At 38.1% G+C, this 26,079-nt stretch overlaps 2 protein-coding genes and 1 non-coding gene across 5 annotated transcripts in view; 2 read left to right on the top strand and 1 right to left on the bottom strand.

Annotated features, from left to right (window-relative positions):
- The window catches only part of LOC139952114 (uncharacterized), a 215,447-nt gene that overhangs the window by 59,813 nt on the left and 129,555 nt on the right, over nt 1-26,079 (top strand). The window lies entirely within an intron of this gene.
- LOC139940145 (uncharacterized) lies at nt 3,429-9,178 on the top strand. The gene is made up of 2 exons (XM_071936411.1): nt 3,429-8,742; nt 9,104-9,178. The coding sequence occupies exon 1, from the start codon at nt 3,429-3,431 to the stop codon at nt 8,499-8,501; it is 5,073 nt and encodes a 1,690-aa protein (XP_071792512.1). The 3' UTR covers nt 8,502-8,742; nt 9,104-9,178.
- On the bottom strand, nt 16,675-16,749 carry Trnas-aga (transfer RNA serine (anticodon AGA)). The gene has a single exon. It is a non-coding gene; the product is annotated as a tRNA-Ser (tRNA).

Raw genomic sequence — 26,079 nt, 5'->3', positions numbered from 1 at the left:
TTAAACTCTCCCCTTGAGCCCAATTGAAAACATTATTACCTTCTTACAATCATGGTTTAAGTCAGACTTGAGGTGCATTTCACCAGAAATTTCTTTTTCTACACTTCCCTCCTTAGAAAGGACAACATATGTTATACTTAACTGCGATCTGAACGGAAAGTAAAAAGTGGATTTTTGAAAGAGATCAGTTTGTTAAATCAAGGATTGGTTCATAAAGTACACGGTTTCTAAAATTCATTTCCTTTTATTATAAGGAAAAAATAATGTAATGGTGAGTGTAAATACAAACTTTTTACCAAAGGAAATGTAACCAATTTAAAACTTGAAAAATGTGTTATCCCAAATATTTTTAAAAAGAAAAGTACCATTCCTTTAAAGTTTAAGAGTTCCCATTAATAACCACAGGGCATTTATCAAAAGCGTCAAAACAGCAATTGCAATCAGGACCTGACAGATATCATCAAATTTCCTCATCAGACTTTTCATTTGTATCCAAAGTTCAATAGAAGAAGATATCCACCATGTATTGTCCGTATTGGTAAAGTTTGACAACTAACAAATATTTTGGGTACCAGAACCCTCTGACAAAAATTATTAAGTGTTACATCTTGGATGGTGCTTGACCTTTGCCACAGAGGTCACATGTGACAGTTTATGAAGAGCTTTTCGAGAATGGTAAATGACAGTCAGTGCCGTCTGGCTGTCTGTGCTAGCAATAGTCACAGTTTTTTTATAATCAATTTTTTTTATTTATTCAGAGGGAATTGTTGTTTATCTCTGAAAGAGGAGTTTAAGTCCGGCTCGGAATGAGATTGTTGAACTCTTGTGGAATCTGCGGTTTTTTAGTTGTGTATTCATTCTGGAAGGAATTAGAAAAACGTGTGTGTGTATTTTACTTGTTTATTGTTGAAGGAGTTTGTGTCATCATATTGGATTTTACTTGGAAACATGTTAGTCAAACGTTTCAACCTTTGACAATCTGTAAAGTTTAATGAGTGGGTATGATCACAAAACCATAACAGCGATATTGCCTCTCTGGCCACAAATGTTTTTTAGTACAAAGTTTCATTTGTGACCACAATTTATTAAACTTTTTTTCCCGTTTGATTGGCATGTTTTTTAATGTACTTGCATAGGATTTTTTCCTCAAATTGCCAATGCTTTTATTTACTGTTTAGCTTTTTTTTTTAACTCTAGATAACTTTACATCTTCGGTAAAATTCTCAAGTTCCTGGTTTTTTTTGCAGAAGTTTAAGCTCAAGCAGTCATCTCTGAGTCAAAAGAAAATAGTGAGTGACCCCCAAATAGTGAGTGACCCCCTTTATGCTTAACTGATTTTCAAACATCAAGTTTCTGCCTGGCAGTATCAAAACTTCTAAAAAACAATAATATTTCAGAGATGTTAAATTTGCATCGGGGATAAAGAATATTAATTTTGGTTTTTACCCATACACCGATGTATACTCAATAATATTTCACCTGGGAGTATCACCAGGATTAACTTGTAGCACATATTTAATATTAAAATCTGTGAACTTTTTCCATTCCAACTTTGCCAACGAATGTTAAAGCCATTATACACTTTTGGAACAGAAAAAAAAAGAAAAAAAAGTTCACAGATTTACAAATAACTTACGGGGTTCACAGAAGGTAATGGTGAAAGACTTCTCTTGAAATATTATTCCATGAAATGCTTTACTTTTTGAGAAAACATTAAAACAATATCAATTCTCGATATCAAGAATTATGGATTTATTTTAAACACATGTCATGACACGACGAAATGTGCGGAAACAAGGGTGGGTTTTCCCCAGTATTTTCTCCCGACTCCAATGACCGATTGAGCTTAAATTTTCACAGGTTTGTTATTTTATATATAGGTTGTGATACACGAAGTGTGGGCCTTGGACAATACTGGTTACCGAAAGAGTCCAATGGCTTTAAGGAAACCCTTTTTACCTTTAATGGTTATTTCAAGCAGTGAACCCAAACAGACCAGAGTTTTACCTCCAGTGGTTGCACACAACGAAGCCACCTGGTACCCTAAAGCCCCCTTCATTCATCTTACCTGATGTGGTAGATCTTTGTTATTGTAAGGCAGATTTGTTATGCTGACTGATCCATCCATGATCCATCTTAGAATGTCTTGATACTTTTAGTCTGAATATATACTGGGTGTTGTTTTGTTATTCCAGTTGTGATAATACCACTTCGGGTTAGAATAACTGTCATTTTAGGTTAAGGAAATTGACTTCAACTTGAACCTGGCTGTCTTTGTAGGCTTTTTATTTTACCTGCATTTCACCATATTGGAATTGAGGTAGAAATGAACATAGCTTAAAGGGTTTTGATACCTTATGTAGATCAAGTTTTGTTGCCATGATATGAATCCAGTAGTCACTGTGAATGAAAAAGTACGTAATATAATTTACCTATAGAAGTTTCAGCTTCATTAATCATCAAGTTTTTGAGAAAAAAAGTTGAAAATCACAGAGCAATGTTTTCATGAGTGTTACGTTAATACATTGTACTTGCTAAAATAATTTCCGTCTCACTGAGTCAAAAATTATTTTTGTGACATTGTTTTACTCAATTCTCCAAAAATATTTTAAGGGAAACTTTCTACCATCATTATCGTCAAATCGTGTAAGTTTAATGTAAATCTGTGGACATTGTATTTTGTGCCGTACAAAAAGTACATTTAATACTTTATGCACTATTCAGTACTTTTCTTGGATTGAAGAATTGTGTCAAACTGTGAACTTTGTGATGACCTGTTGTGGTGGGGGTTGCAGTTTTTTGTCTAAAGCCAACTTTAATATGTTCCTTGTACATATTTATCCAGTGACATGTATCTTTGACCTTTGGATGCAGTTTGTAGATTCATTAAACTACAGTTCAAAGGTTAAAATCTCCAATTGCTTTATGATTAATGGCATGCTTTAATACGACAGTACTGGTCAAACAGAGTTGTTTCCTTTTTCACTGTTTGATTTCTGCTAAATAGTAGTAGAGGTGACGAAAACATATTGAACATTTCAGCAGGTCACCTAGGTGATAGACCCTTAACTAAATTAGCATTTACCTGGAATGGACCAATAAGTGATCCCTGTGGGACCTTCCTTCTACAGGATTAGCTGCCTCTAGATTCATTATCTCATTATAGGCAAACCTTACCACTTGGCAGTTGAGTTCACACCTCTCACATTTTCTGGAGATGTTAATTTGAATGCCCAACGGGATCTCAAAAACAGAAAACCCCCACACCAGGGACATTCCGGTACATTTCTAGTTAGAAAGGATGGACATGATAGAAGCTCTCTGACTTTCTCCCCGTTTCATAAATGTTCCACTGAGCCAGTGACCTGTGAGATGGTGACTGTAGGTTGAAGAGCGCCCTCTAGTGACTGTAGTTGTTTATTGTTTACATGTGGTTTTTGTTCATAGCTTTACAGTGTGAGGCAAAAGATCATCTAACTCCAACACCTACAGAGAAAGAGTCAAACCCGAAGGAAGAAGCCAGTGCCAGTGCAGAGAAAACGAGTTCCAGTGATGACCAGTCCAGTTCAAGTGCCGAGCAAATATCCAGTGCAGAGCAAACCAGTACAACTTCCAGTGCCAAGCAGATAACAGAATCCGATAGCCATATCAGCAAAAATGAAGCAAGTGATCAGAAAGAAGAGCAGAAGAAAGTGAATACAGCAGTCCATGATGTCGACAAATTCTGTGGGTTTAAAATGGAAAAGCCAAAGATGCCCAAGTACACAGGGGATGTCAGAGAATACGCCATCTTTAAAGATGACTTCAAACATATGGTTGATAAGAGGTATGGTAAGAGGGATGCCATCACTCTGTTGCGTACATGCCTACAAGGAAAGCCGTTGGAGCTGATTAAGGGAATGGGGTCCGATTACGATGCAGCCTGGGAGTATCTCGATACAATATATGGTGATCCACGATTCATTACTGACACCGTCACCCAAGATATCATGAAGTTCAAGCCACTCCGAGACGGGGAAGATGCCAGATTCTGTGAGTTAGTTCATCTTGTGAGAAGGAGCTATAACACATTAAAGGAGGTGGGGCGCCGAAACGACATGGATAACAATCATATGCTAGCAGTCATTGAGCAGAAAATGAACGCTGACGACCGTAAGGTGTGGTCCAGACACTTGGAAAGGGATAAAGAAATAGCGACGCTACAAGGACTGCTAGACTGGATGTCATCGGAAATGAAATCGAGGATGAGAGCAACGGCACCAGTACGATGTGTGAGTCAAAGTCCCCGATCAAGCATCAATCACATTCAGATTCAGCAGAAAGACCCGACATCAATGCCTTTCCGTGACAAGTGCTGGGTTTGTCACACTTCCAGCCACTGGACAGACCAGTGTGACAAGTTCAAGGGAATGAGTCCAGCCAACCGATTTAAGATGGTCAAAGAGAACCATGTCTGCTTCAGCTGCCTCAAAAAGGCAGGAAAAGGCCACAACGTGTCTACCTGTTCGAGAAGACGACAATGCACAGAGATGATGAACGGACTCCAATGTAAACACTATCACCATCAATTACTGCATTTTACTCCCCAGCAAGCCACCGGTTCAGTCAGTGTTGCAGTAAGTACAACCCGAGCAGAGGTATTGCTACCAGTCCTACAAGTGCAGATCATGGGAACCCAGATTACTCAACCAGCAAATATCCTTCTTGACTCCGGGGCACAGATTACATTGATCAGAAAGTCCCTTGCCGAAAACTTGAAGCTCAAAGGAAAGGATGTAATTACTACCATCACCAAAGTGGGAGGAGAAGAAGAAGAGCTTCAAACAAAAGTCTATGAGGTCCGTCTTCGTCCGAAGTACAAAGGTCCAACTTACACTGTTACTGCCATTGGTATCCCCTGCATAAGCGACGATGTTGCTGAAGTTGACCTATCAGAAATGGCCAAACTGTTCAAACTACATCCAAGCAGTCTCCATCGAGGTAGCGGCCCAGTAGACCTACTCATTGGCATTGATCATGCAAGCATACATGCTGGTGAAACCCATGAAGCCCAGAATCTGATTGCCCGCCAATCACCACTTGGTTGGGTGATTTTTGGAACCGGCCCTGGGAACAAGACCAAGACAAGCCGAGTTCTCCATGTAAAGTTCTCAACACCAGTAGATATGACAGATTTCTGGAAAACTGAAGCTATGGGAGTAGCCGTGAAGTCCTGCACATGTGAACCAGAAAAGCTCAGCCCAGCAGAACTAAAGGAAGCCAAAATAATAGAAGAATCCTGTACCCGAAATGGAAACCGATGGACCGTCCCTTATCCTTGGAAAAGGGATCCAAACCAGTTACCAGATAACAAGATCCAGATAGAGAAGAGGCTCTATTCAACAGAACGCCGACTTGCAAAAAACACAAGTCATGCAGAAGCCTATGATGCCCAGATGAAGGAAATGGTGGAAAAGAAGTTTGCCCGGAAGCTGTCTGAAGCTGAACTGAAGTCATACAAAGGTCCCGTACACTACATCTCTCATCATGGAGTTTTGAGGCCAGAAAGTAAAAGCACACCTCTCCGAATTGTCTTCAATTCTTCAGCAACCTACCACGGGCGATGTCTGAACGACTACTGGTACAAGGGGCCTGACCTTCTTAACAATTTATTTGGAGTCATCATGAAGTTCCGTGAAAATAAAGTGGCAGTCATTGCAGACATCTCAAAGATGTACCACCAAATTCTGATTCCAAAACGTGATCAGCATGTTCATCGCTTCTTGTGGAGAGACCTGAATACTGACCGTACACCTGATACTTACGTCAAGACAGTTCTGACGTTCGGGGATAAGCCCGCTCCAGCCATGGCTCAGATCGCCCTGAAGAAAACAGCTGAGGCTGCCGAGAAACAATTTCCAAATGCAGCACAAGTCTTAAAGGAGAACACCTACATGGACGACATATGCGATTCCGTCCACACTGTGAATGAGGCCAAGAAGCTGACAAGTGAGATAGATGAGGTGTTAGCTGAAGGGGGATTCCGAGTAAAGGGCTGGCTATCTAATGAAGCTCTGGAAGAAAACAATACCACTGACAAGGAAGAGGAGAGAATGAAGTTCCTGGACACCACAACTGATGAGAAAGTACTGGGGACAGTATGGAACCGCAAAACTGACGAATTCCACTACAAGGTCAACTTGGACTTGGACAAGAATTTGTCCACCGATGATCGAGAACTGATGCAGAGAAAGTTAACAAAGCGTCAAATTCTGAGCCAGATTGCACAAATCTTTGACCCGATTGGATTCGCTGCAGCCTTTCTCATCCGTACCAAGATTGGAATGCAACATCTATGGCAACAGGGTCTGGACTGGGACCAAGAAATACCCAAGGCAGATCATGACAGTTGGATTCAACTATTCGAAGAGATGAAAGAGTTGAATGAGATCAGTTTTGAAAGATGTCTTACTCCGTCGAATGCTGTTGGCGTGCCCTTGCTGTGTATCTTCTGCGATGCTTCAGAGGAAGCTTTCGGAGCCTGTGCCTACATCCGATGGCAGATAAATGATGGCACCTATGATGTCAGATTCATTGCAGCAAAGTCTAGAGTAGCACCCCTGAAGAGGCTCACCATCCCACGATTGGAGTTGCAAGCAGCAGTTATGGGTACAAGGCTGTACCAGGCCATCATGGAAGAAATGCGCCTACCAGTAGAGGAAGCAGTGTTTATGACTGACAGTATGATTACCCTATCTTGGATTCGAAGCCAAGCCAGAGGATTCAAAACATTTGTATCCAACCGAGTAAGCGAGATTCAGAGCCAAACAGATCCCTCACAGTGGAGACATGTTCCAGGAGAGCTGAATGTAGCAGATGACGTCTCTCGTGGAATACCTGTGAAACAATTGACCCAGCGTTGGAAAAATGGTCCAGAATTCCTGCGCTTCCCAGAAGAAAGGTGGCCAAAAGATGCAGAGAGGGTAAACCAGATGGAGGTAGATAAGGAACGACACAAGACCCAAGCTGTATTCATCACCACCGAAACTCAGGAAGCCATTGATTGCAAGAAGTATTCTAGCTGGAGAAAGCTAATCAGGGTCACATCCTACGTTCGTCGATTTGTCCAGAACATACGAGCCAAGATGCAGTCTTGTGTAAACAAGGAGTCTAAACAGGGTCCGCTCTCACCCCAAGAGCTGACAGATGCTGCCAACTACTGGATTACCAAGGCACAGAAAAATCTACACAAGCGCAGGGCCAACGGAGAGTTCAAGTCATTGAGTCCATTCACAGATGATGCAGAAATCTTAAGGGTTGGAGGCCGACTGCAGGAGTCTACGATGTCTTACACTTCAAAGCACCCAGCACTGCTTCCCAATGATCATCACATTTCAATTCTGATTGTGCGTAGTATTCACCAACAGGGCCACACTGGTGTTGCTACCACTGTTGCAAAAACAAGGCAAAGATACTGGATCCTGAAGGCACACAACCTAGCCAAGACGATTAAATACCGCTGTGTGGTTTGCAGAGAGGCAGAGCATAAACTTGAGACACAGATCATGGCTGATTTACCGAAGCAACGCCTAGCACCATACACACCACCATTCTACTTCACGTCATGCGATTACTTTGGACCCTACCAAGTGAAGATTGGACGTAACAAAACAGCCAAACACTATGGAGTGATCTTCACTTGCCTGAACACCAGAGCAGTGCACCTAGAGCTAGCGGTGGACTGTTCCACTATGGAATACATTCAAGTGCTCCGCAGATTCTTTTCTATTCGAGGCTATCCAGCTCAGATGATTAGTGATAACGGAACCCAACTGGTCGGAGCACAACGGGAACTCCAAAAGATGATTCAAGGTTGGAACATCGAAGAGCTGAAACAGTTCGGTGCAGAGAAAGGCATGGAATGGAAGTTCATCACACCAAGAGCACCACATCAAAATGGGTGTGCAGAGGCATTAGTCAAGAGCTGCAAGACTGCGCTGAAAAGGGCTGTTGGGGCTCAGGTGCTGACTCCGTTTGAGCTTTACACAGTTTTATTAGAAGTTGCGAACCTCGTAAACCAACGCCCGATTGGAAGGATCCCAAATGACCCAGATGATGGCTCCTACCTGAGTCCGAATGATATACTACTTGGAAGAGCTTCGACTGATGTTCCTCAGGGGCCATTCCAGGAGACCAAAAATCCTAGACACCGTGTGGAGTTTGTTCAGAGGATTATCGACTCTTTCTGGAAGCGCTGGAGCCGAGATGTTCTACCCTGCCTGGTACCACGCAAGAAATGGAGAGCTGAAAGGCGTAACGTACGAGTTGGTGATGTGGTAACTGTGTCAGATACCAATCCTGTCCGGGGCAAGTGGTGTGTCGGCAGGGTTCTTGAGGTCTTCCCTGGATTGGATGGCAAGGTGAGGAACGTGAAGGTGAAGACTGAGAGCGGAGAATACCAGAGGCCTATCACAAAGATAGCAGTGATCTACCCGGCAGAAGGTTATGATGATGAGGACTAGTCGCTCATCGGGGCGAGGATGTTCCACTGAGCCAGTGACCTGTGAGATGGTGACTGTAGGTTGAAGAGCGCCCTCTAGTGACTGTAGTTGTTTATTGTTTACATGTGGTTTTTTCAGCCATGTTTGACCATGTTTTACTGTAACAGTTTTCAGCCGAAAAGTTTGTAATCAAAACAGCAGTTATCAGTGTTTTTCTTCAGAGATTATGGACACCTGGTGTTACTAGAGTCTTGCCAAAGAAGTGAGTACCTTTTCAGTTGTGACTTACGATGATATAAGCCCTTATTAGAGCAGACATAATTTACTGGTTTTCATGTTGAAATTAAAGGGACATGCAACTTGTTTACATGCAGATTGAGTACATTAACGGATAAGAAGTTTCCCAGCTTTTGCTAGTTTCAGACCAGATATGAGAAATTAGGGATTGTTTATTATTGATTGACATTACTCAGAACTAAGGAAAGATTAATATGTATCCCAAGTGTCTACTGGATTATTATGAGAAACTAAGGAGTTTTAAGAACCACTTTCTTACTGACAAGTTCATTTTTTATTAAGGATCACATGTATTAAGGATTTCTTTTCTGTATGTTTATTTACAGTTCGAATTACATTAAAATACGAATGCAAGATCTCTAGTCCGTGTCACAACTAAATGCCTTACTCCTTGATGAGCCAATAAATCTTGAGAAAATTGTCATTAGCGATAATATAGCTTGAAGGTCTGCCTGCTTGACTTGTCAGCTTAAGTCAAGGTGAGAAATTCTGAACTACCTAACACGTGGCAATGAGATTTCCTATAATTGGAATAGAACTCCATTTGGTTACTAGGGAATGTGGAAGCTGTGTAGAGTTTAAGGAAATGACAAATTGCAATGCTCATTCTTTGTGAGATAAAGATCTATGAGATGTGCTTCTTCATTGCTGCGATAGAAAAACATCATGTCCTAATTTGTTTGGTCGTATGTCAGAATATTTGTTTTCCTTTTGTCATAGTAATAGAATTTAAAAACAGTACTGAACAATCAAATAAATATCTAAAATCAAAGTAATTAGCTAAAGCCCTTGGAATGATTACATTTTCCTAAAATCTTTGCTCAAAGTAATTGACATGTGTGAGTATTTTTCTGAGCTAGCAAAATTACCAATTGATGACTCAGAGTAAAGAAATAGATTTAGTTCATCTCCCTTCGAGGAACCGCTTGTCAAAGAAAGGCACCATGCCTACCACATCAAAGGCAGAGGTGTGAGGAGAATTGTGTGGGGTCTGTCAGACCCTGCTTTCAGCGCACCAGGGTTCCATGCTGGGTCCTTAACTCATACCAGGCACGTGTTGAGGTCAATAACTCCAAATGTTGCCATTTCCAATTACATTTCCCGTTGTCCAAAATGTGTTGAATTTAGCCTAATTTCCAAGTTCGTCGCTCCAGAAATTCAAAGGCACACTCTGACCACACTCTTGATAGGACCAGACTCGGCATGGTGCCTTGCCTCTGTTTAATGGAAGGACAGTGTGCCAAGGGCCTCAAAAACAGAGCGAATATGAGTACTTCCCAAATTGATACAGCCTTAAGTAAATATTATGAAAGTGTGTAAACTTTTTGCTTCATGCTGGTTAGTCTGTTTACTTTTATTGGATTCAGTTTTCAATCAATGGTTCGGCCCATGTGTTTACGTTTCATATCCGTAGTTTCTTTTAAGACGCTCTATGGTTGCCGCATAAAGAAGATCACTAACATAACTCTTTTCACACCACACAGTTAATTCGCAGGAAATAAACCCCAAATTCCAGGACTTTTTAGCTTAACTTAACTTGACCACACCACGTCACATACTTTTTTCTCTTTGATATAAATTTTACTCGGGAAAATTAATGAGCATTGAGTATGCCAACTCAGGGGTTATCTAGCTTTACCCATGGAGAGTCCATTTTTTTTTTAAACTCCCAAGTAGGGCTAGCTATCCCCATGAAATGGCTACTCCCCAGGAGTTTGTCAGGGTTGGGGGACTTATCGGACGCTCCAAACTACGTAATCAATGGAAATTTACCTGGTAGGTCTGCTGCCAAATTCGTCAAAGGTGTGAGAAGGCCAACCAAACTTTCTGGGAAACTTCCTATTGTGAGAGGGGCTTAGTTTGTGAAATCTCTTATGAAGGCACCGACTTTCAGCAAAAGTAACTTGGTCGTAATTTGTTTTCACTCACCACAAGACTAGAGCTCTATGTATATGTAAGGACAAGAAGCTGGTGGTGACCATCAAGTGAAATAAACAGACTTTTTTAAAGAAACATTTTGCTTGAGGGTCTGGAGATACCAACCATTCTGATGTCACTGATAGTGCACCACCACAGTGATATTACATGGTTGGTTACCCCTGGAATGGCCAACTTAAGAGTCTCTTTAGTGCACTTTCCCTGGTGGTAAAAAAAAAACCTACTTTCATCTAATGAGCATTTGTTTTGGTTGAATTGTTGTGTGTTGGGTTTAAAAATACACTTCATCGCTGCTGTTAGTGCCAGAAAGTATACCTTTTGTCTCCTCTTGTTTGTAGCTGTCTCTACCCAGTACCTTAACCCCTTTCTGGTCCTCTCAATTGTCTCTTTGTATTTGTCGGATGCAAGTTCTCCTGCTTGGTACTTTATGTCATTGCTCTATGCTTTATCTCAGTCTCTTCGGTGACTGCATTAGTATAGGAAGAGTTTTTTTCAGGCATCTGCAAGTACATAAGTTTTTCCAACAAGGGTGTTTTTCTTTCCTTATTCTCTAATTTCTCTTGCAACTTCGATGACCGTTTGAGTCAAAATTTTCACAGATTTTTTATTTTTGAATATGTTGGGATACACCAAGTAAGAATACTGGTCCTCGACAATTACCAAATGTGTCCAGTGCCTTTTAAAGGTAAAGTTTTTCAATTTCTGTTTTAGTTTTGGTGTCCGTGGTTTCAGTTTCAATTGGCGGCAATCTTTCATCATACAAGAAGTTAAGGTCTGTCGACACAAATGAATGAACATACGTGTAGTTTCAGGCAAATGGATACTCACCCATGACTGCTAAAGTATTCAGGCAACAGTATTATTTAGAGGTAAAAAGCTTCTAGCTCTTTGCTGGACCCTGGAAACACTGAGCTTATCACACATCAATGTCAGGGTTAAAACCAACATAATATTTGATATTCTCAATGAAATAAATTAATCTTTTAAGTGTGACCCTATAGATTCCTGTTGTGAAACCGTTTGATTTTAAGATTGTCTTGAATTTGTTCGAAAAGGGGTTGATAAGTTTATGGCTTTGGTAACCTCTCTTTTTATAGACTGAAGAAATCTGTTCAGAACGAGACTTTCCAGCTGCCTGTTGATCCTTTGGCGTTTGAACGAGTGTGCACTCGATGGGATAACAGCAACTTTGTCCGTCCATTAAACTAAACAGTTTGTTTCTTTTCTGCAGCACAAACCTTTTTGAAGAAAAAGAACTGGTGATTGTAAAACAATTTTGAAGTTCTGGGTCCTAAAAGTGATCTGAGAATGACAAACGATGGCCATCACCAGTCACCACATGTTCAGTAATGCCTGGTATGGAGTAAAATAATCCCCTGAGCCTTGTTGTCTGCGGACCTCCAATGATTTGTGGGGACTGGCTCTGTCTGGTCCCAGGCCACCACTCATTACTCTTCTACCAGATGCTTATAGTCTGGTTCGTGGGTTTATAGAGAGATGACCTCGTCTGGGGTGAGGGGACCGGTCTAATTGGGTTTTGTTTTGGCAGTTCAGCAGAAGGGTCCAGGCAAATCATTGTAAATTATTGGCTCCCCAAGAACTTGTGCAGTTGATAAAATGTTTGGGGGGCACATGTGGACCACTGTCAGGATTTTGTTGGGAGCATTTGTGTTCTGTCTAATTTTTCAGCTTGTTTTGTGGGATCAATTGTTGCTGTTAATCTCATCAGGACTATCCACAAGACTTTATGACATTGGTGTTTTATCTCCATAGATTTCTCAAATTATTGGTCTATTAACTCGGTCTGTAGGCTTCTCACATTGTTGGTTTTTTCATGGAGGAAGACATTTAGGTTTTTTTGACTATTGATTTCTCACAACATAAGTTTTTTTGATTCATAGACTTCTCACACACAACCATTGGTCAAATAACTCTGTAGATTTTTGTAAATTGGTATTTTTACCTCTGTGCATTTGTCAAGACACTGATTGGTCTGATAAGTTTTTTTTTTACAACAGTGGTCTTTTAATTTCTGTAGTTTCCTCTCAACATTGGTCTTTTCATCTCTGTAGTTTTCTCACAACGTTGGTGTTTTTTTTTACTCTGTTCTGTAGACTTCTCACACCATTGGTCTAATAATTTTGTAGATTTTTAATGATGGTGTTTCGACTCTGTAGATTTTCCTCAACATTTTTCTTAAGATTTCTGTAAAGAATTTCTGTGATACTAAAAGTCTTTTTGAGTGAGGTGATTTTCCTTTTTAGAACAATGTAATATAAAGAAGTAAATGTTAAACACAGATGTTTTATTTAATTTTTGAACCAAACAAATGCGAAGTTGAGCTCTTTTTTCTCTCTCAATGAAAACCAGAAATGCTGTTGATGTGACATGATTTTAATTTATGTGGTGATTACATTGTTGAATCAACTTTGCACATATTTATCAGATAAGGATGTGGTTGCTTCCTTATCGGGAACCATGCAGAATTTTTCCCACCTCAATGTTTAATAATGGAGGTATAAGTTGGTTTTTATCAATCTCATACCTTTCTAAAGGTAAACCGATCTGTGTCCAACCATGGAGGTAACGAAACCTGCACAATGGGGGCAGTATTGCTTGTGGCAGCTCTGCATTCTTGCTCCATGTGTAATACATGTGTTTCTCTGCCAAGATTTATGACGTTGCTTGGGCCCTCAGATAGATGATGTCGGTTATGTTTGGAGACATGAGCAACATTTGTTACAGTCTTTAAGTAGCTGGATTGGAGCTGTCAGAAATCTTCTTAGGCCATGCATCACTGTCATCCAGTCATCCATCAGTGTTCCACATCTTGCTATGCTAAGAATGTTGTGGTGTCTAGCCTTCCAATGCAAGCAATGTAGCCCAACAGCATTTCAGGATGTCCCTTTGCCATGGCTGCCGCTCGCTCATCTCGCCAGCCCCATATCACAGGGTCCAGCCCTGACATCACATAAACTGTGATGGCACAGCTCTGAAAATATTTAGGGTCAAAAGTTTATCCACTTGATGAAATAAAAAATAGCATTATCTCATCACCTCCTATTTCATACTTGAAGAGTTGACCAGAGACAGGCAGACACACACACACACTCGGCTCAGGGCAGCTCTGCTGAAAATCACCAACGCCAGATGCAGCAATAAATTTTGTGGTCTTGCGAGACACAGAAGATCAAGTATTCATCGGCAAAAAGAGACAAGAATGGGTTCAGCTTGTACCCATCATCCTCATCATACATATTCACCTTATTTGGGGCTCAAGTTGAAGGGTAATTGGTAATAAAGAGTTCAGTTTAAGGAAAACATCGGACGGTCAGGTCATTACAAGCGGGAGAGGGAATAAATCTTAAAAATATCGGGATGATGGGCCAGAGAATGTTTTGAAAGAGCCGGATGCCTGAAGTATTATAAATGTCACATAAAAATGTTATGGATTTTCAGAAACCTTGAGAAGTGAAAGCTGCTGAGCAGTTTTTTGTTTATGAGGTTGTTTTTAATCTATGAGAGTGAAAGTCGAAAGCAATCCTGATTATTTTCGATGTATGGTTTAACCATTGCCTTGTTCTGATTACAGTCTTAAAATACCCCTCTCTCTTTATTGTTTTGTACATTTTATACTGGAATGCTGTAACCCAAGTCTTACAGTTCCATTACTCATTAGCTGAAAGGCTCCATTTTTTGTTAACATTATTTCTGAACTCATCAATAATATAAGCTAGCGAATGAAACAAGATACTGTATGCCATGGGTAGATGGTATTATAATACATTAAAACAAAACTAAACTTTTTTATGTAGAGATGACATTGAAGGTGCAGTGAGGAAACACAACATTTGTGTACCAATGTCAACCCTCAACTTCAACACAAAGTACCTCACACAAGAGTAATGCCCACGTTTAACTCTCGCGTTTATTCAAGAGCATTTTGAAAATTTATTTGGTTTAATTTCTGAATTTATTTTTTTATGAACAAAGCCATTACTATTCATTGATGCTCTGTGTGGAGAGGTTTAAATTAAGCTCAATTGAGTATAGATAATGATGAGATAAACGCCATCAATCTCATCTTGAAAACATTTTTTCAATTCGTGAAATCCAGATCTCAAGTAAGCGACCAACACAATGTGCATCTTTCTTTAAAGATGTAAGATCTTCACTTCGGCTACATCCTATTATTGTGTAAGCCTCGGAGGTATTATTATTGGGATGAGTGGAGTGGAATTGGGATGATCCTATAGGGTATCATATAGATACAGTGTCATCCAACCCTGAGTCCATTAATTCATATCGGTGTCTGGTGACAACTTGTGCCCCAGTCTCCACCACTGACTCATTCCCTGTTCCCCTACTAGGCCCAGTTTCATGGCGCTGGCTCTCCACAATTATGGGAAGTATAAATGCTTCTGTGGTAGCAGAAAGCTTGTTGCCCATAGACCTTTTTCCCAAATATCTATTGCGCAAGTGCTAACTGTTGAATGAGGTGCATTCTGGTCTAGCTGGCGATCAAAATTGATCAAAATTGACCAGCGTGCACCTTATTCCACGCCTAAGGTCTGTGTAAGCATTTTGCTTTTGTTTGTGTCAGTTCGTACTTGATGGAAATAAGAATATGTATTATACAGCTATAGCAAAGACAACCTGCTCTATCTATGCAAACAGAAAATGGGGAATACAAAGTTGTGGAACATTTTAACAAAGTGCTAAGAAATTGGAGTAATCTAGTAGGCCTTTGTTAAAATCTTGGAAGATGTATCTGCACAATCTTTGTACAATCCACAACATTTCCTGGCAGGCAAGATACTACACTGGTAAAACTTTACAATTTTGTGTCCTTACTCCACATAAATTCAATAATTTCAAAAAATAATGGCTGAAGAGGCTAGCTTTGAGATGTGCTCCTTCCTTTATATAAAAAAATCAGAGAGTGCAATCCCCATAAATTTGTATGTTTTCTTCCAAACCATGCCTGCAGGATGTCTCTGCGTTGTGACTCTTTTATGAACATGTGATGTCACAGGTTTAACAGTCTTTTTAACAGAAAAAGTATTGCAACAGCTATTCATAAAACAAAGTGATAAAAACAGTTAACAGGCAGCAACCATATTGTATCATCACATTAACACCCCACTATTGTCCTATCAAAACTGCACGACAATTACAACACAATACAGCCGCCAATACCAAATGTTTCACACATCCATCACAACTAATAATCTACCTTGAATGATTGAAATTGCACCGCAAATGTCACCAACTTTAATTAAACCATTGATTTCTGGGGGATCGTTCCAGTCCCCCTGTACTGGAATTTCCTCTCTCATGTTACAAGGAGCTATACACTCTGTGCCAATTAATCAGAACCAATGACTCCCCCCCCTAGAAAGCATTACTGTTGGCAATGCTTGGTAATCTTCCCCTACATTCGCCATCGGATCTCGTCTCCTAGTCTAAGTGATTTCCACCCCTGCAAGTTGCCGGCTCGCTTTTGTCTTTTTTTTATGCAGACACATGCGCACCCTCTGAAACCCTATCTGGTTTTGGACCCTGGGGGTGGCCATGGCAACTCTATATACAGTGAACATCATTTCTGTTTGTTTCTCCCTGTCATAAGTCCAGAGAATTCTGTGGTTGTCTTCTTTGATGGTATCCTCGGGGCCCTGAGGCGGGGACGAGATCGAGACTCAGTCCCCCCTCTCTGCAGACAAGTGTTGTGATTTCAAGTCGTCATTGATTTAGAAGGAAGAGACAGAGGCACAAACTTGTTAGTTAACAAATAAATAAATCTGCATCTCTGACATAAACAGCTCTCTCTTGTCATGGGATGATGTTTCACATGTCTCACTAACTTTAATAGATGGAAAACTGCATCGAAAATAAATAATATTAATTTTGGTTTGTACACTCAGTACTTCCAGAGCTCTGTGAAATAAAATCACAGGCATATTACTCGGGTGGGATTTGAACCCACGACCTCTGCAATTCTAGAGCAGTGTCTTACCAACTAGACCACCAAGATTGCCTGGTAGCTAGAGGCAGTTTTCACTTTCTCAAAAAGAAAGTGCTAGGATGACGTTTTTAATCTTACGACATCCACAACACAAGATTTCATTTTGAATTTTCATTACATCTTCTTACATTGGAGCTTCTGTTCCTAAGGGTTATATTTGTTAAATATAAAGGAGTGTCCTAGACACCTTTTTTCTTGCTTTTAAATTATCTGCCTGCTCCCAAGATCACATCTGTTTTTTCTGGACATGTATCTTCCAATCGAAAGTAACAAGGAATGTCTCAAATATTTAAGTCTACATGTAAATATTTGAAAGATTTATATGTACATGTTTGTCACTTTGGATGCTTCGAGTCTGTGTTCAACATTAGATGGGCAGAGTGTATGCTCCTCCAAACAGTATGTTGGTGAAGGCGTTGAGCTTACACAGATAATCATGTTTAAGCTTAAAGGCACTGGACACGTTCGATTGTCAATGACCAGTATTCTCACTTGGTGTATCCCAACATAATATATAAATTAACAAACCTATGAACATTTGGGCTCAATTGGTCATCAAAGTTGGAAGAGAATAATAAAAGAAAAAACACCCTTGTTGCACAAACTTGTGTGCTTTCAGATGCATAATAAAATAATTCAGCTAAAGTCTTGAATTATTTAAGTGAGAAATTACCCTTTTACTTAAAAACTACGTTACTTCAGAGGGAGCAGTTTCTCACAATGTTTTATACTATCGGTATATCATCAGCTCTCCATTGCTCAATACAGAGGGAAGTAAGTTTTTATGCTAACAAATTGAGTAATCACCAATAGTGTCCAGTGAGTTGCTGTACATAAGGTGTCCCCCTGTCTCATGTTGTACTTCTCCATTTGATGTCTGTCATGTCATTGCAACTTGTAGTCAATTTACTGCTGGAGACATCTGCATGATTGTTTGGCTTGGCGGTAGGAGGACAGGATCAAAGCATTCCTCCTGATATATAGTGTCAATAAATTCATGTTTGTTTACACTTTTTACTACTACATTGGTGGGGGTCTGCCTTGCTTGCTTCAGAATTAACTGAACAGCTGTGAGTCCTGCGTTGGAGAACTGATTAATTTTTACTAAACAGATAAAAAGATATGGTTTGCAATCTGGCATTTATCATCCCAAAATAATCTCCTTGATTTTTCTCTATTTATGCAGCAGTTTATGTAGTTTTTTTTTGAGTGGTGGTAAAATTGCACTGAAGAAACAGTTAAATACATTTTAAGCGTCCCATATGTTTATTCCATTTATATGAGTAATTTTTTCTAAGTACTTTATCTCTGAGACCAGGGAGACGAGATTAATTACGCAGGTAATTGTCTAGACTATCAAGGATTCACCGAGCACTCAGGATGTCTGTTCTCATTTTCTTAAAAATAATGAGCTTTTACTTGCTGTTATATTTCTTTTTAATATAAAACGTTTTCATATGCAGTATTTTTATATAATAGTAATGTAGTAAGGAGTTTTTCAATTCTGTATCAAAGCACCTTACACTGTTACTTACCCTGTTTATTTGGCCTTAAACTTATGTACAGTAGCCAGATGGATGCCCAAGTTGATCATCATTCTCATCAACAATTCCTGCCCTCCCAGGTACACATTTTCTCTTCATTGATGAGAAGCGACTTAAGTGTCTTGCCTATAAAGGACATTAGTGTCAGGACCAGGATTCGAACCCACAGTCCGATAACATGACCGTCAGACATGCTCTACATAATTTGGCCAAGACACAACTGACTTAATTTCTTGATCCAAATTGGACTGTACTTCAGGTTTTTTTTTCAAATTCAAAAGTCAAAGATTCATGCCATGAATACAAAAAGGCAGAAACAAAATTTGAGTAAGGTTTGTTGTTTATAGAATACACCTACCATGACCAGAGGTGAGTTGGGGCCTACATTAAACAAATAAGGTTGTGGCTATCAGCAAAGAGGAGACAACTTTTACAAGTTGATGCAATTTCAACACTGAGGGCGCTAATACCACATATTTTAGTTGAATCAAAATAATGTACTTGACTTTGCTATCGCTGAAATGAGAATTTAAGTGTCTGTTGGAATGTGTGAAAGTATTTGGGGGCTGGAATTTCTGAATCATTCTTTCCAAGTATAGGGCTCGTTTTTACAAGAAGCTAATGTTTGTTTGTTTGTTGGTTTGAATGATCTTCCCATCAAGGGAACTTGGCAAACTCCCACAAAGGGATTCAAACAACAAGCTGGCAACAGCCAATCTCTCTCTCACAAACATTGGTTTAATGTCTATGATTATGAATAACACAAATCAAGAAATTGTGATTCAGTAACTAGACAATATTTATTCTTGTAATTGTGAAATCAGCGGTTAGCTGGTGGAATGAACCCACCACTTTGTGGTTGCAAGTCCTGCAGTCTAATCACTTGACCATGGTGACGTATTCATATTGATCTTCATTTCATTTTATAATGGTTTATTAAAACAACATGAATTGCAGATAAATACAGAACTTCTCATGAGTTACAAATAAAATCAACGAAAAGGAATGGGGTGGTTACTTCTATCTGAAGAAGAAAATACCTAAACATTTAAAATAACCCTCAGATTAATAAGCATAACATTTACACTGATTAAAACTTTTAAGAGTAAACACCATAAGATGTGTTTCAATCTTAACTGCTAAGCAAATTGTGATGTCACAATGCAAATCACTATAGCGATGTTGACATCCTGTCTTAAGATGAAATTGAGTGTTTTGTGAAATTGAGCCTTGGCTATTGAACTAAACCATTCAACCCATGCTTTATGTTAGTCTTTTTACGAGGAGCGAATTGACAGTTGGAATTTCAGGTCATTCAAGACTCTTTTGATTCTTCGGCCACTTATACCGCATCATTCTGCATCTCTATTTTCCCGTCTGATATTTTTGTTGTTGTTGTTTTCTCACCCTTTTACCATCAACAAAATCAACACAGCTTGACTCTCTATTGGCATTTCACCCCAGCGTCTGATCTCAAGGCATTTCGGACATTGTTTTTTTTTGGCTCGGTGGCGGTCTGCGTTAGTGTCCTCCTTGTATTGTTGCTTTTTATAACACCACCTTTTCAATGGATACTTGGAACAGGCGGCCTCCTCAAAGCATTCTTGAAGTGTTACAAATTCTGAAGACATTTGATTTGATTGTTGTCCTCTCCACATACTCGTAACGCCCTCTCACTGTGTTGTTAGTGTAGGGACAGTCTCAAGAGTTAACCGTGTTTGTTAAACTGAGGAGTTGAAGTGCTTTTTAAAAGGGAAATAAGTTGAGTTTTTCGTTGTGGCTTTAGTAGCTTAGTTGGGTGAGTGCATTAAAGTTTGCAGGAAGGGGGTGGTATTTTGCCGATAGGCATTCTCATTGTATTGAATTGTTACAAGTGAGAGTGTTGAAGAGTTGGAGAACCAAAATAGGTTCTGTGAAAAGTCTACTTTTACTTTATCAGCTTTTTCATCTATATTATAAAAGGATAAAGGCAAATTGAAACTGTTGCAACCAAGCAATTACTTCTTCCTCAGAGAAGCTTAAGTCCTGCCCTACTTCTTGTCAAAAAGATACTCTACGTTTTTAATCTTACCAATTTGAGAAAGAATGTTGCTAAGAATCAACTCTAAGGAATGAAAGATTCAGTCACATTGATGTTTTTGCTAGATGGATAGCTCCTTTCCTTTGCTCAAGGTTGTATTAGAGAAGGACTGATGGTTTGGGGGGGGGGGGGGGGGGTAAGCTTGCTCTAAAAGGTTATCATGTGCCTGCTTCATGTCACTTTTTACCAGTTTTTGATTGGCTCTTCAGTCACTGTCACTGTTGTTTCTTCAGTCCCATTTTCCCCCAAACTCCCATCTGTACCTAGACTGACTGTCTCGCAAGAATGTGTGAATCATAAAACCTTTCCCTAAATTGCAGAATTCAAAGATCAAAACCCCTTCTCTTCTAAATTTCCGGTCAGTACTGTGTTTTTCCTTAACGTAAATATCATACGTGTGGTCGGATTAAAAAAGAAAACATCGGGAGATGATGCGGGTTCTTAAGAATGTTCGGACGTGGTGATGGGCCATCATGGGCACATGTTGTTTATCTGATAGGAGGCAGGACTCGGAGGGAGAGCGGTCTCATCTGCTGAAAGGAGAAGAGCGCTTTTACCGACCGGGGTGTGAAAGAATGCCCAGAATTAGATGCCTGCAGAGGAGAAAACCACAGGCTTTCTGTATCACTATATTTGTCACTTCTCATGTAGCGTGCCTTAACTGTGAAATGGTTTGGAGGGGGTGTGGACATGCAGTGAAGGAGAGGAGTTTCCTTGGAATTCTTGTCATGGATATAGATATTGTGCATCAAAAAATTAAATACTTATAAGAGTTAAGTGTTATTTTCTTTGACAGTAACACATTTTTTTTTATGCCAGTCAACAATAGTTCTCATTCAAAACTTAAACTTACAAACTAACTGGTTTAAAAATCAGATACTTAAAAACAGATTATTTATCAAAAACAATGATAAATGTCACTCTAAGTTATCAGAAACATAGTTTCTAAATATGAAAATTTCACATTTTAATAATTTCCACACAAATTCAAGGGTTAAAGATTTTAAACATGCCCCCTTTTGTTCATATCAAAAGTTGGGAAGAAAAAGAAACAAAAAAGTTGGGCCATTTTTTGCAGAAGAAAAAAGAAAGAAAAACAATGCAATTTCCATGAAATAATATCAAATTTTATGTGTTCTTCCATTTGGCTGCACATGCTCTTTTTTCTATTTTGTGATGTCATAAGTTACAGGGTTTATTGCAGCAGTGGGTTGTTTCTCCACACCCCTGTGATATTTCTGCACTAGTGGACTGTTAACTATAGAGGGCGCTTTACAACTTCACTGTTCCTTGAGTGGTTTTTAGACCACTGTAGAAGCCAGTACAAAGACAGTTACAGCATAACCATTTTTCTGAACTTGTATTGTAGTTGGCATGGATCATTGTTTTTTAGACCACTTATGTGAACAACCATGGTATGAAGTTACTTCCAGAAAATGCCTCATCAAAAACTAATTGGTTTCCATTAATTTTTCATGGCATAACTGCAATTATCATTAAATTATTTATGATTTCAGTTGTTTTGTTTCTGTTATGCCACAGATGACCCATAATGACAGAATTGAAATTAAGTGAATGAATAAAGAAATCAAAGCTTCACTATATAACCTTTTATTGGCAGACAAATGCCAATTAATTTAACCACCAATTTACATTTTAAATTGTTTAAATAATTTTGAAAGGGAGGGGGAGGGGTGGGGGACCCCAAAACCCCTAAACCACAAATAAAGAATACACACAGCATAGGTCAGTGTTCAGTTATGTTAGTTTAGCCTTATGAGAAAGACTCTGCTAGACTAAAAAAAATGAGGCATTTACAACAGTTTGCATTTATATTATGAGTCATTTTAGTCTGATAAGCAGTTTGCCAATCAACATCCTCATTTTGTCATTAATTAATAAATGATTGACACAATTTATTTTCTCTGAATGAAAATGTTAAATATGTTTGAAGAAAACATCTCAATGATTTGCAAGGATGATTTAAAAAAAAAAATGCTTCAATGTTGAAATAATGCAATCAGTTAGCTGCTGATAAAAATTTGGTCATTGCTATAGACGATGTGACCAAAGGTTTACATTCAAACCGCCCTCTGTTGACAAAACACTACATACGTCATGTTTCGCCGGGCACTGAGTTGCGTAGTCAAAGTAAGATTGGGTACACTTTCTAGCTGGCTGCCAAAACACAAAGGTTTTGCCCGGCGGTATGCGCGCGAATCATGTTATGGTTTTCGTGTGGCGTCAGAGGTCACATCGTCTATACACTCAAACACCAGATTCTCACAACTACTGAAAAAATTAAGCAGAAACTATAAGTAAATAGTGTACAACCATTTGTAAATCTCTTAGAGTGAGTGTTGGCTCTGAAAAGAGACCAAACCGGCTATTTTCAGAGCCAACACTCCCCCTAAGAGATACACATGGTTTTACCCGCAAGTTCACTATTAATTTATAGTTTCTTATTTCTCCACACCATGCAAAGCCTCAAACAATACAAATTGAAAACGTTTTACAAACAAATGTAATAAAATCAGGTTAAATTAAATCTTGAGTGGCAGCAGAATTATCAGGGGGGAACTATTTATTGTTCTTGAAACTGTACAGGAATTTAAATTTTTCTACAGGCAGAAAAAGTTTAACTATTTTCTGCCATCTAATTTTTATGAGTGCCCTTTTATACTGTGTAAATTGAAATGTTACATATGAGGCCTAATTGCCAAAATAGAAGTCGATCACCATAAACATTGTTTATTTAAAACAATTTTTGCAATTGCTTTTTTAGATGAAGGTTGCACTAGCAATTATATTTGTCTCCTTTACAAAACATATTTTTGATATAGATTACTTCTTTTAGCAAAAACACAATTACAGTTTTACAGCCCTATTAAATGCTTTCCCTCAATATTTTGATTGTAAATTAATAAATCGATCCCCTTTGTTGGCCAACGTTGTGAAATCATACAGCATGGTGATTGTAGTTTTGGGGTCTCAATGTCACACAACCTTTTGTTTCATTCATAAAAATAAATAGTAGTTCGGTCGGCTTGGGCCAAGTGTCTCAAGGCTGTGTGAATGAATGAAACCACCTCACGCAGTGTCTGTCCAGGAGTGTGGACCCATTGTGTTTGTACACGGTGCATTATTAATCAAAATGTGTCTGAACATTTATTAACAATTTTCGTTTCCAGAGGCATTTTCAAGTTGAACAGTTTTGAAAAATAGCCAAAGCTGTTACGTTCTCATGGCTGAGGCAAACAATACAATGTTCTTCCCTGGGCTTGTTGTAGGAATCATTTCATTGAACAAAAAATCCATATTCTTTTAATTATTCTATTTTGTTTGCGACATACATGTATTGTAAAGCTGTGTAATATTCTTGTAATTCAAAACATTTGTAGAAAAGGACAATTTGATGGCTGTGCAAAACTAGTCACAGTTTTGAAAAAAATAATTATTCTGAAGAAAGAAGTACTTTATGTATAAACGCTATGCTAATTCTGTTGTGGCAAAAAGACAAGCACTTCTACATTGCTACACCAAACACCACCATCGCTGATACTTACTCTTTGTTGATATGCAACGTTAGAGCAGCATCCACTTTATAAGCAATGAAGACGGAAGCGTCATAGAGTTCAAGCCATAAACAAAGATGGCTCACTTTAATTAAGTTAGATTGGAACGCTTCAAGACTCGTACCAGGAAAGCCATTTACCCAGGATGCTCTCTGTTATTGTAGCCGACATTCTCTCCCGCTCCGCAGCAATGTATAGCCTTAATGACGTGATGTAGTCATATTACTTGTTGCAATCGTACAATTGCTGTCTGGGAAATCTTAATTGCAAGAGTGTATTTGTCATGAGGATTATTCACTCTTTGTTTGTGGAATCTCTGTTGAATATTTCATCTGCGAGCATTTCGTCCTTAATTTAAGTAAACACAGGACTTTTAATTTTATCGCTAAGTGCCAGTGCAGAATGAATGTCCGTGCATGTTTTACACACCATTGCTCCAAGGCTTCTGTGGTTTTTTATTCTTAACACAGAAGAAAATTACTCTTTAAAACATGCCTCAGTGGGTTTAGCTTTTGTTTGTGTTTTTTTCTCCTTTTTGAAGTAAATGGATATGAATGGTAGGGTGACCAATTAGAAGGCTTTTGTCAGTCAGTCGTGTCTGGTGCCGGATTATTCCAAGAGGATGATGAAGTACAATTGATTTTTTTCCTTTTCATTTATTATTATTTCATAAATTACCACTTAAAGCACAATGCATTTAATTATGTCTCGATAGTAAAGGGACATTATCTTACGCATGATGAGTGTTGCAGGTTCGTGAGTGCAATGTTGCAATATTAAATAGGTTGTTATTTATACCATTGCTCTGTGGATTACGCTGGCTTTGAAAACGATAATTGAAACTATAGTTGGCGTCGGGCAATGTTCCTGTCTGTGTAATGTTCGAGAGTGATGCAAGAATGATTTTACCATCAAGAGTTTGGAGATAAGTGACTGGGATCTTTAGGGATAATATTTTTAATTTCCTGCCGAATAAAAAGTTTCCTTGGTGTAAGGTGCTAATGTGAGTGAGATTATTGCAGGTGAATGCAGGGCAGTCACGAGAGCACAAAAGAAAGCTAAGCTGAAGCACAACAAAATTATGTTTTCCAGAATATGGTTACCAGCCATTATTATTATTATTATTATTATTATTATTATTATTATTATTATTATTATTATTATTACTATTACTATTACTATTACTATTACTATTACTATTACTATTACTATTACTATTACTATTACTATTACTATTACTATTACTATTACTATTACTATTACTATTACTATTACTATTACTATTACTATTACTATTACTATTACTATTACTATTACTATTACTATTACTATTACTATTACTATTACTATTACTATTACTATTACTATTACTATTACTATTACTATTACTATTACTATTACTATTACTATTACTATTACTATTACTATTACTATTACTATTACTATTACTATTACTATTACTATTACTATTACTATTACTATTACTATTACTATTACTATTACTATTACTATTACTATTACTATTACTATTACTATTACTATTACTATTACTATTACTATTACTATTACTATTACTATTACTATTACTATTACTATTACTATTACTATTACTATTACTATTACTATTACTATTACTATTACTATTACTATTACTATTACTATTACTATTACTATTACTATTACTATTACTATTACTATTACTATTACTATTACTATTACTATTACTATTACTATTACTATTACTATTACTATTACTATTACTATTACTATTACTATTACTATTACTATTACTATTACTATTACTATTACTATTACTATTACTATTACTATTACTATTACTATTACTATTACTATTACTATTACTATTACTATTACTATTACTATTACTATTACTATTACTATTACTATTACTATTACTATTACTATTACTATTACTATTACTATTACTATTACTATTACTATTACTATTACTATTACTATTACTATTACTATTACTATTACTATTACTATTACTATTACTATTACTATTACTATTACTATTACTATTACTATTACTATTACTATTACTATTACTATTACTATTACTATTACTATTACTATTACTATTACTATTACTATTACTATTACTATTACTATTACT

Source organism: Asterias amurensis, chromosome 1 (assembly GCF_032118995.1).
Source record: "Asterias amurensis chromosome 1, ASM3211899v1".
Taxonomy (NCBI): Eukaryota; Metazoa; Echinodermata; class Asteroidea; order Forcipulatida; family Asteriidae; genus Asterias; species Asterias amurensis.
The sequence above is the reverse complement of the archived record's forward strand: the minus strand, read 5'-3'. Positions and strand labels throughout refer to the sequence as shown.